General features: G+C 19.6%; 1 protein-coding gene across 1 annotated transcript; it reads left to right on the top strand.

Annotated features, from left to right (window-relative positions):
* Positions 1–3,652: 3,652 nt before the first annotated feature.
* Positions 3,653–16,862, top strand: LOC128958131 (vasopressin V1a receptor-like). Its single transcript, XM_054303946.1, has 3 exons — positions 3,653–4,792; positions 16,165–16,209; positions 16,351–16,862. The coding sequence occupies exons 1-3, from the start codon at positions 3,691–3,693 to the stop codon at positions 16,860–16,862; spliced, it is 1,659 nt and encodes a 552-aa protein (XP_054159921.1). The 5' UTR covers positions 3,653–3,690.
* Positions 16,863–18,426: the final 1,564 nt, after the last annotated feature.

Genomic DNA, 18,426 nt, shown 5'->3' with positions numbered 1-18,426 from the left:
TACTTACATGAAATTTAATCTAATAAAAAAGTAATCCTATATTTTTACAGTTTTATAATTTATTTAATGTATTGTTAAAATAAAAATAATGATATAGTGAATAACAATTTAAATTTGAAATTTGTTAATTGAAAATAAATTATCAGTAAATATTTTATAAATTTATAATACATAATATCCTATATACAGTAACAAACTAAACAAAATATTTCTATATTCAAATAATTTTATAAAAATACAAAATAACTTTTGTATTCACATATAAATTAAATATTTATTTATCAACTAACATAGTATAATACCTCAAAATAATTTCAACCAAAGTTTAATTGTTCACACAATTAACATTAAAACATTGTTATTTATTTCATTTATAAAAAATTGAAAATGTTTAAAACGTTTATTTATATGTTAATTTTATTGAAAATTTTTAGACTTATATTTACTAAAACCTTTCTAAATTAAAAAAATATTTTTAGTAAATTTTTCTTTAATATTTGTTTAAAATAATTTATATATCTATTTTTATTCATTTATAATAAATTTAACTTGTCCTAAATTTAAAAGTGATAAATATTATTTTTTAGATATTACTTGAAAGTAAAAATTATTTTGGCATAAATAATTTAAAACTTTATACTTTTACTATATTTAGCACATATTTTCATTTATACTATATTATTGACATTAAATGTTAAATTATTAATGGGTCTTAAAAATAATTGATTTATAAATGTAACAATTAAATTAAAAATTAAAATATAAATTAGTCAGTTTTATTTTAAATGTTTTATTTTTTTATAGTAATCGTATAGACTTATAAAAATTTTATAAAAATTATTAATGATGTATTTTATATAATTTTATGTTTTAAATAATAAGAATTATACATCATTTGTATATATATAATTGTACTGTATATACAGTATTAATAAAATTATTATTATTTTTCCAAAATTATTTTTAATATTATTTATACTCATCTATAATAATATTTATTTTAAAAATAGAATATAAAGTATAGAATTACATACAATGATTTATGTATGAATATTATAACTAATATTTGTTTTCTCATACAAAACTTTACTGATTTGAACAATAATTTAATTTTGCATACAAAAAACATATTATATTAATATAATATTAACTTGAGATATAATTAGTACTATTAATGACAATCTAATGACAATTATATTTAATACAATTAGTGACAATAGTAAACGTGTAGAAACTCTCTAATTCAATAATAATTTTCTACAAATATATTCTTATTTAGGATAATTATTAATAATTTTTGATAATAATACATTTTTTTATCTAATAAATTAATCTTTTTTGCTAATTATATATATTGCAATATTTCTAAAATATTTTAATAAATAATATTAAAACTTGAAATATATTTATAATTTTAAAAATAAAGTAATAAAATGTTAATTATAAAATAATTTCAAGATAATCAATTATTATAATTATAAATTTATGATTTATATTAATAATTAACATTAAATAAAATTTAACATTTATTAATGCTATTTTTTACTTTAATTAATTAGTTAAATAATAAATCTTATATTATTAAATTTAGTAGTCAAATTTGTATTTTATCGATACGTTAAAACATTAAAATCTAAATTTAAAAATTTAAACTATTATTCAAATATTGATTTATATTCAAACATTTATATAATTATGCGATCTATTAAGTACTCAATTTTATTTATATTAATGTATTGATAAACAGATGTTTGCGTGATTTGTGAATAGTATAGACAATAATTTAATGATTTCTTTGGTATATATTATAATATAAACTTTGTATTTGAGTTTAAAATATTTTATATAATGTATATTAAGTCTTAATAATTTATTGATAAGAATTAAAAACAATTAGTATATAAAATTTTATCATACTTATATATTTTTTATTTCTAGTTTACTTAAATTAGATTTATTTGTTATTTTTATAAAATAAAATTTTATATACTTTTGTAAAATCAATAAATAATTCAAAGTTAAATTCAAAGTACAGTAACATTTGATAATAAAATTATTTATCTATTACTTTTCAATTATACATAAAAAACATGATTTTCATTTACATTCATAAAATTCAAATTCTTTATAAAAATTTATTAGCTTAGTGTTTATATTAGCTAATTATCATATTTTCTTAAAAATTAGCATATTTATTATTTAACTATAAATATAATTTACAATATTTGAAAAGTTAATAATCATTTATATTGATAGTAACTCTAATATTTTATTATTTACATTTTAAAAAGTATAAAATTTAGTGTCATTTGTTAGTGATGTGTATAATTTGTATTAATAATAACTTTTCATTAAAATATGTGACTTATTTTTAACGTTAAATAAATCAACTCTATTTTATACTATATTATATAAAATATACACTACTACTACTATATAGTATATACAGTATTATCAGAAAATATTAATATTAATAAATCTTTTAAAAATTTGCATAAATATTATAATTAGATAAAAGTTCTATAAGAATAATAATAATATAAAATATATAATAATAATAATAACAAATATTATTATAGATGTGATATTTGTATAAATTAATTCTAAAACAAATACATTGTTTGATAAAGAAAAACATTGTATAATACTATATATACAGTGATAATGATTACAAGTACTTATCCAAGAGCTTCCTTAACTGAATCACTTCATCACTTCATTGGATGATTATCTTAATGGCGTTGGAGTGTCTTTAGTATTGTCTATATATATAATAAATATACAGTATATATGATATATCTTATGTATTGCCCGCATCTTTACGGTATAATAGTATTATTAACTGTGAATATATGGACGCATGGCTCCTGTATATTATGGTTTATGTATTATAGACATACTCTCTCTCAATCTCTAAAGAGTCGCTTCACTATTCAATCACTATTGCATCCATTCATAAGATTAGTCGAGCTTTTAGTGCCAAATGTGACACAACTTTTATGTCTGTTTCGCATAATATTTAATATTAATAGAATATAACAAACAGTATTATATAAAATTTGATTTCAAAACTGTTCAAAAAAATAAATGTTATTTTAATTTTCATTATAAATATTTATTATCCATCAAATTATTATCAACATATAAAACTACATTATAATTCTATATACTGTAAACTGTATTTTTCTTTTAACAATTGAAAATCAATAGTAATATTTTCGAATATTTTTAATTAAATTAAATACTAGTGTTATCATTTACAATTTATATTTGTATATATTTTTATCTTATTTAATATTCAACTTTTTAAAAAATATTTTGTGTCAAATAAAATAAACTTAATTTTTATTATTAAAATTAATTTTATAAAAAGTTTATTATATAATAATTTTACAAATATTAATCTATTAATAATAATTATTATTATTCTAAGCACAAAAAAACTTAAAAAGCAATACTTTTTTACGGTAAGTTAACTTTGAGAAAATACAAGTTTGAAAATCAATTTTATCAAATCAAATGATAAAAGCAATATAATATTTTGTAATATAAGTATAAATATAATGTATTCAACAGAAAAAAATAAAATTATTCAGAATTTTGATGACCACTTAAAGTGAAGAAAAAAAGTACTTTTATCTTCACTCTCAACACTACTGTGACTCTCAATTCATTTATAATAAACAAACTATGGATTCATATTTCCAATCAATGGTCTCGAGTGACGACCAAATAGATAGTGAAGACTACGACAACACGACAAATATGATATCCACAAACAGCAGTTCCTCCAAAACAATTGACGACTCCAGGGATGAACACTTGGCTGTCTTCGAGATCGGAACGTTAGGTCTTTTGTTTGTACTCATAGTGTTTGGCAACTCTTGTGTATTGATTGCGTTAATTATGAGACGACTTAAGATTAACCGAATGTATTACTTTCTGTTGCATCTCATAATTGCCGACTATTTGGTAGCATTTTTCAATGTAATGCCACAACTAATTTGGGACATAACCTATAGGTTCAATGGTGGTAACATATTATGCAAAATAGTCAAATATCTACAAATTTTGGGACCCTATCTGTCTTCATATGTACTGGTGATGACATCAATCGATAGATACCAAGCAATTTGTTACCCACTGTCCAACTGTCAGTGGACACCCACTCGAAGTCAACTTATGATATCATTTGCATGGCTTATAGCATTGATCTGTTGCACACCTCAAGCATTTATCTTTAGTTATCAACAAATCCCGGGCACACAAGTATGGGACTGTTGGGGAACATTTCCGTTACAACCCTATGGGGAACGACTGTATGTGAGCTGGTATGCTATCAGCTTCTTCTTCATACCATTTATTATTTTAACGACAACCCATGTATGCATTTGTCGTGAAATTTGGCGCAATGTTCACCAAAAGAGCAAAAGTTTTAAAAGAGAACAAAACAAGATATACCATCAAAACGATGATTCAGACCATCTGTCCTCTGGATCGTCAACTAATGAATCAATTGGTAGATCAACTAATTTGTTAGTAACAGTTGGCCGTTCGTATCGCTTTAAAGGTCGCGGAAGAGTAGAGGTTTCGATTGAAAGGTCAACCAAATCTGGCGGCGGTTATAATCCTAGGAGTCATTCGTTGACAGGTCTGACCCGCGCTAAGATTAAAACCGTCAAAATCACAATTGTTGTGATCCTCTGTTACATTATATGTTCGTCGCCTTTCATTTGTGTCCAACTGTGGGCTTATTGGGTGCCAAACGCACAAACATCTTCATTTTGGAGCGGTATGTCTATGTCTGCCTGTTCTCTATAATTAACTTTATATATTACTTATAAACATTTAATTTATATTAGTTTTAATAATAATTATCATATTTCTACTAAAATATATTAATGCTTCAATTAAAATAATTAAAATTAATATAAAAAACACAATAAATTATATAAAAACAAATGATTTTTTTAATATTGAAAAATAATTAGTGGGAATAATTTGCAGATAAATGAACTAATATAATATGACACTAATGTACACTATTTTTGAATTATGTGTTCAACATATAATTTATTAATGTATAGATATTTGTAAAAGTTTTGCTTTTTACTGTTCATTACTATATATGTAATAACATGTCTGACAGTGTTATGTAAGATTGTAATACATTTACCTAACATTTGTTTACGCCATTCAAGTGATTGATTAATGTGTTTAGTAATGATTGCCAATAAATAAATGAATCGTTTAATGAACGACTGATAAACACGTGAAGCCCTTTTGCCAGCTATTATTGACTATAGTTTTGTTACTTTCACTTTGATTTACCAAATGAATCAAATTCTCTCTCTCTCTCTCTCTCTCTCTCTCTCTCTCTCTCTCTCTCTCTCTCTTTCTTTCTTTCTTTCAAAAAATGATTGTCAAATGTCTACTATTTATTCTTTTATGTATTCTTAATACTTTTCAGTATTGTTATGAATAGTATTTGATGTCAGATATCATTAATCATAACATTACTTATAAACTATTACAATATGTTTTATCGTAATTAAACTATTGTCACATCAAATACACAATTTTTATTTCAGTGATTACATTACTTCTACTTTTATTTATAATAATTTTTATTTTAGTTTTTTTGTTCATATATTTACCATATATTTTGACTGCGATTTTGACGCTATATATCATTATAACTATGAGTACACATCTGTATAATGTAATGAAATTCTCAACACTTTTTTTTGTTGATTTGTGTTTTTTGTTTCATACTCTGAATATTAATAAAAAAATAAAACATTTTGTAGGGAATAAAGATTTTGTTTAAATTTATATTTTATATCAAATCATTTTAATATCTGCATAAAAACCTAAAAATGAAGTTTTTATTATATTTCTAATTAAAATTAAAATACATTATATTTTTTAAATAATAAAATAGAATAAAAAATAAGTTCAAAATTCGTTTGAAAAAAATCTTTTATTTATATTGTAGTTTAGTATAAGATTATTAAAAGCTTATTATATTATGTTTATTATAAAATAACTATTTATAATATTAATTTTTATGAAAATTATAATAGATATTAAATTGTTATTTTAATTGATATAAATTTAATTAAAAAATAGTAATTATTACTATTTAATTTTATTTCATTGATAATTTATAAAAAAAATCTATATCAGTATTATAAGTAATTGTAATTAAATGGTTATTATTAAAATACAATAACAATGTTAGAGTATTTTTATGAATGAATTAACTAAAGATTTATATGTAAATGCTCTCTTTTTATGTAAAATAAACATAAATAATAATAAAATTTTATTATTATATGTACTGTCTTTTATATAAAAACAATTAGTTTATAAATAATATAATGTGTTATTACATTATTTAAATTACATCGTACTATAAAATAAATGATTTATATAAGCATGAAATCTGGTTATTAATATTTAATCATAAAATAAATATCTTGTATACTATTTGTTCAATTTATATAATGTGATTTTCAATACTAGAATTACATTAATATTTAACTAAAGATAACAAAGTTATAGATAATAATAAGTTAATTATACAAATTAAAAGTTTAATTTTTTACTTTTATAATTTATTTTGTAGACAATACTTGTATTTTAAATTGAAAATATTTATATTTAATATCTTTATATAGTATTAATTATTTTGCTTATTTCATATTAAAATATTACAACTTTAAATTAATAATTAAAATTTAATGCAATAATGAATTTTTATAATTGAAAAATACTGTAAATATATAAGAAAAATACAATAGGTTTTTAAAAACATTTATACTTTGCATTAAATATATAATAATGTTATATAATAAGCAATAAACTATATTATATTTTTATATTTATATTAATACAATATAAAAAAATATATTAAGCTTTGAATTATTTTTCAATCCAATTTTGATTGAACTATTATATCCCTAAATAAATTATCAACACATTTAAACTAAAAATAACAAGATTTATCACAAAAATTCAGTAAATAAAGTAAATAAAATCATTTAATATAATTTTAAAAATTTAAGCAATTGAAAATAGTTATCATTACAAATTTTAATAATTGCTTATACATATGTATTGAACAAATAAAATAAGTAGTTATTATTGTTTTTATTGAACGAAAATGTATGTTTTATAATAATAATTATAAATAATTCAAAAATATAACAAAAATAAAACAACAAAAACAACTTATATTACTTCCACTTCAATAAATGCAACAATAATTAAGTTATTAAATATTAAAATGCCATTAGGTTTTATGTATATAATGCTGTTTTTATTTATATGCAATTTTATGTACTATTTATTATTTTAGTTTTATAAACACAATTTAAGCTTTATTAATAGTACTACTCATATGAAAATGTTTTTATCAAATTGGTATAATATATTGAAATTCTATATATTGAAAAAAATATAATATTTATAATTTGATTATTGAAGTTAAAATATTAATATATAATTTGAATTATTAAAGTATTTTTTAAAACTTACTAAATACTTATAATTAAGATAATTTAAATGAATAACAAATGTTTTTAAAATACTAAAAATCAATATATATATATATACATTAATACATGTATATATTAATATATTTAATATATAAATTAAATAATTTTTATTTATTTGATTCTATTTGAAAAACAAAATGTGAATAAAAACTAATATGAATATGAATAAGCTTGTTTTATTAATACTATCAAATATTTTATTTATTATTTTTTGTCACCATTTATTTATTTAGATTATGCTTTTTAAAAAAAAAATCAATTTTTTAAAAATAAATTTATATTTTTTGTTTACTACTCAATTTTTAAGTAAGTAAATTTCGTAAAATCACCTAGGTAGATTTCCATAGTGATATTTTTTAGAAATTTAATAAAACGCTTTTATAGATGTTTAAAAATTTATATAAAATATATTTTTCTGATTTGTTTGTCTGTTATATAATTTAATTTGATAATTATAATGCAATTATAAAAATTTTTATATTCAAACATTAATTATTATATGAAATTAAAACTATAAATTGTTTAATTTTATTAATATTACTTTAACTTAAACAAAATGACTGTATCTTATTATAGAAAATTTATATTTCAAACTTAATAAATGAATTTTTGCAAAAAATTTATTAGAAATGGCACAATACTGTATAAGATATTAAGATTAAAAGATTAAAATTTACACTAAAAATGTTTATAAGATTTTACAATTTTTGAGTGACAATATTTTCAATAGATAAATATAAAATATTTTTTAATTTATAGAATGTTGAAAAATATATTATTGTAAAAATATTTTAATAAAAACTATAATAAATATAACTTTTAATAAATCATTTGAATGTTTTTAATGAATTATAATAACTTTTACTTTAAATTAAAAATATCAGCAACTTATTTATAATAATTGATATAATAAATTACATAAACTATATTTAGATAATTTATTTAAATAATAAAAAACTTAATGCTTAATATTAGTTATGTTAATATTAATCACTAAAATAAACAAACTAATTAATTATATTAATTTTTATTCTGTTAATAAGACTGTAAATATTAAAAATTACTAAATTATAATTTTTCATTTTTATTTGCTTGTAATTGATTTACAAAAAAATGTAATTAATTGTTGACCTTTCATAACTGAATTTTATCGCTTTAGAAAATTTAAGCTTAATTGACATATAACTTAATTATTGAAATAGTGAAATAAAAAAATAAACAAATTTGTTATATTATCACATATCGTAGAATACTATATAAGTTTGTTATAAAATTTTGATAAAATGACTTGTAATTAAACAACAAATTAGTTAATTAATAAATATACTAATTAATACTTTTAATTAAAAAAAAATATTTTAAATAATTTATGAGAAAAAGAAATTTCTTAATAGACTAACATTTAGTAATCTCTGGTAAATTCCCGCAAATTTCTATAATAATAATTACAGTTTTAACTAATTAAATCTTAAAGACATCAATAATATCATTGAACTTTATTATTGATTGGTTCACATAATTCAAATAATAATATATTTATTATTAAAATTTAATAATTTTTTTAAGATTAAATTTTAGTATTAATACACTATTGTAATCAAATAATACCAATAGAGAATGCTATAAAGCATTGCCAAAAACAAACTTTAATTACATAAATAACTCATTATAAATAATTAAATACATCATATATGCATAACTAAAATTAAATAGTTCTTATAAATCATTTTATTAAAAATAATTTGTTAACCTAACCCATTAATTAATGATTAAATATTTATTGTTACTTATAATTAGTTATATTATAAATTGAATATTTCGGTTGCCTTTTAAATGTCTGATAATATGAAACGACTGCACAACTCGAGTGCTGGCAAAAGACTCTTCTCTGAGTCGTACTTCAGGTCTCACTTCTATGAGTCTTCATTATCGGCTCTCAATCAGGAATGACATCATTTCAAATAAAACGATTAATATATTAAAACTTCCCATAAATGTAAATACTTTCTCAATATGACTATCGCTTGACATAGAATTAATGAAATACTAATATTAACAAAGTTTGATATATGAATATGAAAAATATCTATTGTATGAATAATACTCATATTGTTTGTAATATCTTTCTGCAATTGTTTGTAATAATAATTATATTGAATAAATGAAAAATCCTTTACATATATAACTACAGACAATCTTATTCTATATTTTTAGTGAATCTAAAGTTATTTCAAAATTGTATTCCTTTATATTTTAGCCGCCATTTTGTCCATATTCATTAATAGGTCATTTTTGATATCGATCGCCTTATTTTTACCATATTTTTCTTATGCTAACCGAATCTAAAGTCATTATTTTAAAATTCACAAAAGTCTGCTCTCACACACATACAAACACATACACATATATAAAGACAGACAGACAGACAGACAGACAGACAGACAGACAGACAGACAGACAGACAGACAGACAGACAGACAGACAGACAGACAGACAGACAGACAGACAGACAGACAGACAGACAGACAGACAGACAGACAGACAGACAGACAGACAGACAGACAGACAGACAGACAGACAGACAGACAGACAGACAGACAGACAGACAGACAGACAGACAGACAGACAGACAGACAGACAGACAGACAGACAGACAGACAGACAGACAGACAGACAGACAGACAGACAGACAGACAGACAGACAGACACATACATTATAGAAAACAAACTTTTTAAAGTTTGTTCGAAAATATAATGAATAGCCTTAAGTTACGACAATTACTTTATCTCATTGAAAGCACTAATTGAATTCAACAACTTTTTTAAAGAATAAAAGATTTTTATTACTGAAAAATGTTTGAAAACAACTGAAAAATAATAAATATTTATTTGACAGTATTTTTTGTTTATAGAAAATTTCTGGAAAATTTACATTTTATATTTATTTATCTATAAATTTAATTAAATTAGATTTAAAGATAAACACTTTATTTCATTTGTATTATACAGTACTCATTGATTTTTAATAACATGTGCTCTTAGTTGAGCTTAATTTAAATTAATTATTCATTTATACTTTATTTTCTACAGAATATAACTTTATTTATTTATTTATAATACTATAGATTTTCTAGAATTTCATCGATTTAATAGTAATTGTTATATTATAATAGTATCACATATTATTAGTTTTAAATCATTATTTTATGGGTAAATAATCTGATTAATTAATTATTAAAAAAGTTTATTTTTTGTTTATCCTATTATTTTCACTTAATTAAGTTTAAATATTCTTTTAATATTTGTGTTGTTTATCCCATTTATAAATATTCTATTGAGAAAATATAATCATCAATCATTACATAGACTATACCATAAATAACATATTTATTATATTTAAATCAACACTATTTATATTATGTTAACTTTTTACCTAATTTATATATAATGTTTATGTTTGAAATTTTCTGTTTCAACATTTCAAAGTAACTAAATTAATAATATGTGTTTAGGAAATATTTTTTCTCTATAGTTATTTAAGATTGATTTTGTTTTAATATAAATTATTATTTAGACTAAGTTTGTTTGGTAAAGATTTGTTATGAGTAGATTGCATTAAAATGCCACATAAAAATCGATAATATATTTAAGATACAGTAATAATAATAATAATAATAATATTTTTATAATATTACGTCTACTGTAATCCAATTCCGGTACAATTACTATAAATTGTTGTCATATTTCTGTTTTTTAATGATACAAAATTAATTGTTTTTATTTTTTGTGTGTAAAATATCACTAATTAATAACAATTAAATGGTATTATTAATAAATGAACTAAAAATCCCGATTTTTGTTAGATTCCTGTTGAACACAGAGATCTCTGTTAAACAGGAATACAAAAATAAATGTCTAATACTGTATGAATGTGTACTCTATATTGCATTACTGTTAACATTATAATCGAAATACAGTATAAACATAATATATCATATTATTATTGAAGTCAATAACATATTTTAAGTAAAATTCAAAGATAAATAAACATTTGGTATATAAAGTGTGTTATTTGATTACACACACACACACACACACACATCGACTTAATTAATTGACGCCAACTGTCTCTTGAGTAATATTTATGTAAATGTAGCATAAAATTTGATAAAATTTTATCATTTTTTTTTTATTTATTAACAGTCAGTACATATTTACAGTATTATTATTAATATGTTTATAAAAAATATTATTTTTACATTTTATATCTTAAAAATAATCAATATACATGTATGTGATATTATTCTTAACTTTATTTAAAGTTTGCTAATTTTTAAAATTTAGTTTAAATCTATTTTAACAACAATTAAAATTGATATGTTTTTAAAATAATAAGATTGAATAAATAATATTAAGTTTTGCAGTTTTTAATGAATGAATTTCTATTTTAATATAAAGAAATATGTTTTTAATTGAATAACTTTTATAATACCGTTGTATCAAAATGTTTGTATAACTTAATCATAAATTATATGATTGTTTTAATATTATTTACAAATTCCGTAGCTATAGAACCGGTAATTTGACTAAATTTGAGTATTAGATGCATCCGATTACTGAATATTGTAATAACCCTTTTCCGTTATAATGATAATATAAAATAAGTGATAATTATATCTGATATAAACAATGTACATAACATTTTAATTATAATAATAATTTGTCACAAAACCAAATGTAAACAAATTCATAAAAAATACTTTTTAAAATTATTATATGATATGAAAATTTAATGTAATTGTATGTTTAATATCAATTTAATGTTGATTAATATATAAATTACCGGTAATTAGTATATACTTAAAACGTAAGAGTAATCATAAACTTACTAAAACAAAAATTATAGTAAAATTAATGACAATATATTATATATTGGTTAATATTTTTAAAATGGGATATGTAGTTTATTTCCAAAATAAATATAAATTTTATAACATATAAAAATACTGAATATTTAATTTTTCAAATACGTAGCCTATTTTTAAAAAATTAAGTTATTAAACTCATTTTTGAGATCATCAGTTTTATAACATAAGATTTTACATTTATTTAAATAAAATATCATTAAAAATTTTGAATCAAATATAAAACCCACATATTTTCTATGCATATTAAATTTTATTTTGTTTTTATCATAAATATACATGTATTTTACAAAATTTAAAAGCAATAACATCTTTCTTTACATAAAATATTATTAATATTAAAGTAAGTACAGAATATAATAAAGTACTTCACAATTGACAATATAAAAAATGTTAATATTAATATAATTTATTTTTTTAAATTATTAAGAATGAAAATATAAACATCAATATTCTATTATATTTATAAATAATTCAACATAATTTATATAATAAAATAATTATTTTAATACAATTTAGCAAATAAATTCATTATCAAAATAAACAATCATTATTCAAATAATATTATTATTTATATAAACAGTAAAATTATAAATTGTTTAGTTTTTAAATGCGACTAATAGATAGATTATCAAAGTTTAAAACTAAATTTTTATAGAGCAGTAAAATTGTTTTAGTTTTTATTACTTTTATATTAAATTTCCCATAATTTCTCACTATAATCTTTATAAGTCAAATATTTTTTTTAATAAATCTAATGATTTAATTTAATCTATTCTTTATATATATATATATATAATGTTTGATATTTTCGATCGACTCTCTTGTTGTTTGTCCACTCAATTGTCATATATAGTTGACAACTGAATAGTTATGCCAAAAGCAATGATACGATTTGTTTAATATCGCATTATTTGAGTGAATAATCAATTTGATAACATTTGAATTGCTCCTAAATCTCAATGACAATTGGATTATTGCTAGAAATACTATAATATTTCTATATAATATTACCATATTATATATAATATCAATTTTTCATTGCCAATCTTATATAAATAATTTTTCAAAAAAAAAACTGGTATATGATTCAAGACATTTTAATCAATAAACATACATTTCTTTTATTTCACATGATTAAACATGGCGTTTAAAATATTAATCAATTTATATTTGTTTGTCTGAATAGTAATACAATATTGATTAATTGGTAAATAGTATTCTATAAAAAATCAATTTTTTTAATTAAAAATAAATACTAGTTTATAAAAAAATTTTTTTGATAATATTATGAAACATTTGACGTAAATTTTGAAGCCATATAATAATCGTGTAAATGATTAATGATAAACATTTAGTTTGCTAAATGTAATTTAAGTATAGTAATAGATATAATAATACAATATAAAAAATAAAGTATACTTATTATCAAAACCATTTGAGTTAAGTTTATTCACTCATCAGTTACTTGACTGTTGTTTTAATGGATTTCTTGTTAACAAAATAGTGTTAAAAATGTTATTTATGAGGAATTAATTTATATAAAACTAATGTTTCTTTAGTATATATATACTGTATATATATTATATACCGTATATACAATAGTTTTAAACTTTTTAACTGTTAGTTTCATAAGAATCATAAAACTCTATAAAACAAAATACAATTATTTTGTATATAATCAACAAATAACTACATCGTGTGATACATAAAATATCAAAACAATTTATTTGTTTAGTATATAGTGTTAAAAATAAATTTTTATTTGCAAAATATTTTATGTTAAAAATAAGTAATTTTATTCTGACAATAATATATAATATTTATTTATTTGAAACACGAATTATATATAATCCATATATTGTATTATTAATAATTTCTGCATTAATATTATTGCATTAACAAAAAATAATAAATGTAACATAATGTTTGACTACACACATATAAATCGTTTTAATTTAAATAAATAAATTTATTTTATTTATAGTTAATTAATTATAATTTTTTTTCTTGTTTTTACCTTGTTAATTGGTTCATATAATTAGAATATTTCGATTTTATCTGATGAAGCAAAATATAATAAATGTGTCCCTCAGGCAAACGTTAATAGAGACATATATATATTTATATATATATTTTAATATTTATTAAATTAAAATAAAGAATTTTTATTTATATACAAAGTTTGACTCAATTTTTGTAAACATCAATTTAATTAAATAAATCACAATATAAATTATGTCATTATACGGTATATATATATATATATATATATATATATATATATATATATATATATATATATATATATATATATATATATATATATATATATCAGGGTTAAGTAAGGGGTAGAGAGTCAAGCCAAATGACCCCTAAGATCGTGATTTTTGGATTTAATCCAAACTTTTTTTGACCGAATAGATAAAAATTATGGCTTAATAATGAAATTAAATGACTCCATCCCATCCCCTAAAATTTCGGCGCATTCGGTTTTAATTTTAATATTTTATTAAATGTTATGTTTTTATAACTTATATGAATATAATTATTGATTAAAAATAAGTAAAATAGTTAAAATCACGTTAAAATTAATCTAAATATAACATTGAAATAAAAGTATACATCCCACCATATACATCCAAGATTTTTGTAAGTTTACTCCCCCCTAGACTCCCCATAAGATCCAAAAAACCTTGCTTTACCATTGATTTATAACAAATTAAACATAAAAATTACCTATTTTATATAATTTCTAATTTAATGTGTTATGTAAACAATCAATATTTGTTTGTTAATCTTAAAATAAATGTATTTTTTTGTGAAACTAAAACAAAATTAACTATTTAGTTAATGTAATGAATATTTTATTTTACAGTAATTTAATTTGTTATTCTTTAAATTTATAATATTTTTAGTTATATTAGTGGATATATGGCATTAATTGAGTCAATTAAAAAGTCGTTCTCTCAAATATAAAATTGTGATTTCGATTCTAGGTTTGGATAACATTGCTTTATTGTACGACTTTAAACTTTAACTGTTACACTATATGTATTAAATTTAGAATTTTTAAAAATATGATATCATTTAACTAAAAACTACTAATTACTGATCATTGCAATAATAATATATTTATATTCTCTAATTAATAAACAATTATTAAGTCTATAGATTGTTATACATATATTATACATTACTACCTGTATACATTTTTTGGTAATCTATTTAAGCTTTATATTAAAATCATGTTTTATAAGTGTTTTGTTTATTATTGTTATTACTTATTATTAGTTTTGTTATTTTTATCATATAATAGCCAATCATAAGTCTCTCTCTCTCTCTCTCTCTCTCTCTATATATATATATATATATATATATATATATATATATATATATATATATATATATATATGTGTGTGTGTGTTGTCTATACTATTAAATAGAAGTAAAACCTGAATTGAAATATTGATAGGAATGCAATACATTAATATTTATACAATTATTGATCGTTGAGTTGATCTTCTATTAATATATGGAAAGAATTGACTATTTTTTAACTATTATATTCTGTTTTTCCTTTTATATTTATTTCCTGAATATTTTCATTTTAAATCTCAATTTAATGAAATATTAAACTATATTTAAAAAATAATCGATTATTTATCAATTTTTAGGTCCACTCATAACCATTTTTATGTTGATGCCTAGTCTTAATAGTTGTAAGTTTTTAACATTATATATAAAGCCTTTAAAATATTATCAATAAAATATTTATACATTTTTTTAATAATTTAAATAAAGAATAATCAATAATAAAAAAATAAATATTTTTTATCCTATTATTTACTTATTTTTCATAGGTGTTAATCCATGGATTGTGTTATTTTTTAACAAAAATTTAGTGAAAACATTAAAGGAGTCGTGCCGTACCTGTCTGTGCGCCATAAGGTGTCATAAAAGCAAATATGTTGACAGAATCGATGACTACTTGAGTAATATAGAGGACACGCGATGTAGTTCACAGACAGACATCGATTTCATTAATAATTCAAACATTTCGGCCAACAAAAGAAAGAGCAATGATTTGACGTATTATCAGAGACAGCCATCAAATAGCAATAGTTTGATTGTTCCCACAAATATGATGACCCCATGTAATGGACGTAAGGGTAGCCCTAAAATTAATAAAAACAATTGCCAGTCTTTAGTTGATAGTCCTACAAAAAGAGTGTCCCGACATCAATTGGGATCACCTACTGTTGCTCAAATTAATGGCATTCACAGAAATAATAATAATAATAATATGACTTTTCATAACACACCCGTCTCGTCGGCAATCATTGAAATGCAGACCATTTGCATTACAAAATAACTAAAAAAAGACCGACAATTGATACAACTTTTATGTTAAATGAGTTTTATTTGAAGATTTATATACAGTATTATTGTTGTATAACAATGGGTTAGAGTTGACAACTCTGTGAATGATTTGAAAGATTTAAATTGTGGAAAGTTATAGGAATATAAAAATTTTAAATTTTAATGATTTGTCTGTTTGAGGCATAGGATTGATGATAGTCTTAGGATAGACACGATTGTCAAACAAATGGACTATTCTTTACTTAACTTTTATTTTTGTACACAATTTTTCCATTATTTTAATGAAATTTATTGAATATCTTTATTTTATTGTTAAGATTTAAGGATATAGTTTTTTTTAAATTTAAACCCAGTTAGCTATTATTTTTATTGTCGATATTATTGATTATTAGACTTCCTAAGTAATTGTATATCTAATGCTTTATTTATACTGTATATATATATATATTAGTTCGAAAACAATATAAAAATTCCTAAAATTTTTAAAACTCAAAATATTCTGTATAGTTATTAGTTTGAAATAGGATATTATATTTAAGCTATCGTTGAATACATTGGATTAAAATTTTGATTGAATATTTTTATACAAAAAAAAGAAATATTAATTAAACAACTATATTCCAGACTAATAGATGATGAAAATTAATAATTTAGCTGTATATATAGAAATGCATATAATTTATAAGATTTCATACTATAAATATTAATCATAAATATCAATTAAATAGATTACATTATAATGTATAATACAGTTGTATATTGTATGTCTATTATAGTGGTTCTGCTTTTATTGCTCTTATCTGGTCAACAATACATTGAATTTATAAATGACCAAATATTACATGTTATTGATAATATGAAGCATAATAAAAAATAATTGATTACTTTTTAAAATTTAAAACGATTTAATGGGATCGACAGTATATAATATTTAAATATATGTAATCCGACGACAATTATAGTATGATATCTATAGAATAATATTAAAAATGTAATATAAAAATGTTATTTAGTTTAATCTATTGTAAAATTATAACTTTATCAATTGTCATATTTTAATTATATACACAATTTACCAGATATTTGTAATCAAAAACAAAGTCGTTTTCACTTTACATAGATTTTTCTTAGTATAGTATATAATGTAATAAATATACTGTCTATCAATTTATTTTCAAAAGATATATAGTAAACAAAAACTTTAAAAATCTAAAATCTAATTTTATTTAAACATTATAAAAATTATTTGTTTTTATCTAATATCATCTAATCATATTATATTGTGTAAATAACTTCAATGATAAAAAATATTTTTTGGTAAAATGTTTCACAAATATTAATATAATAATAAATATATTTATACTGTATTTTGATTTATAACTTTATTTATGAATGTTTTATTTTTCTTTTATTTTAAATGTGTTTTACATTATTTAATAATCTTATACTAGTCTTATACAACTAATAATATTTTAACTTAAAATATTAATATATAAAATATTATTTTGTGCCAAAATAACTTTAAAATTATTTTTTATAGTATATTAAATACATTT

This window comes from Oppia nitens, unplaced genomic scaffold (assembly GCF_028296485.1).
Source record: "Oppia nitens isolate AA-2021 unplaced genomic scaffold, nextdenovo-longstitch-racon4-pilon3 scaffold3_pilon_pilon_pilon, whole genome shotgun sequence".
Classification (NCBI taxonomy): domain Eukaryota; kingdom Metazoa; phylum Arthropoda; class Arachnida; order Sarcoptiformes; family Oppiidae; genus Oppia; species Oppia nitens.
This window is presented reverse-complemented; position numbering and strand designations above follow the sequence as displayed.

Coding starts and splice junctions, on each gene's coding strand:
- LOC128958131 (XM_054303946.1), top strand. CDS start 3,691: ATGGATTCATATTTCCAATCAATGGTCTCGAGTGACGACCAAATAGAT. Junction 4,793..16,164: donor AACATCTTCATTTTGGAGCG/GTATGTCTATGT, acceptor ATCAATTTTTAG/GTCCACTCATAACCATTTTT. Junction 16,210..16,350: donor GATGCCTAGTCTTAATAGTT/GTAAGTTTTTAA, acceptor TATTTTTCATAG/GTGTTAATCCATGGATTGTG.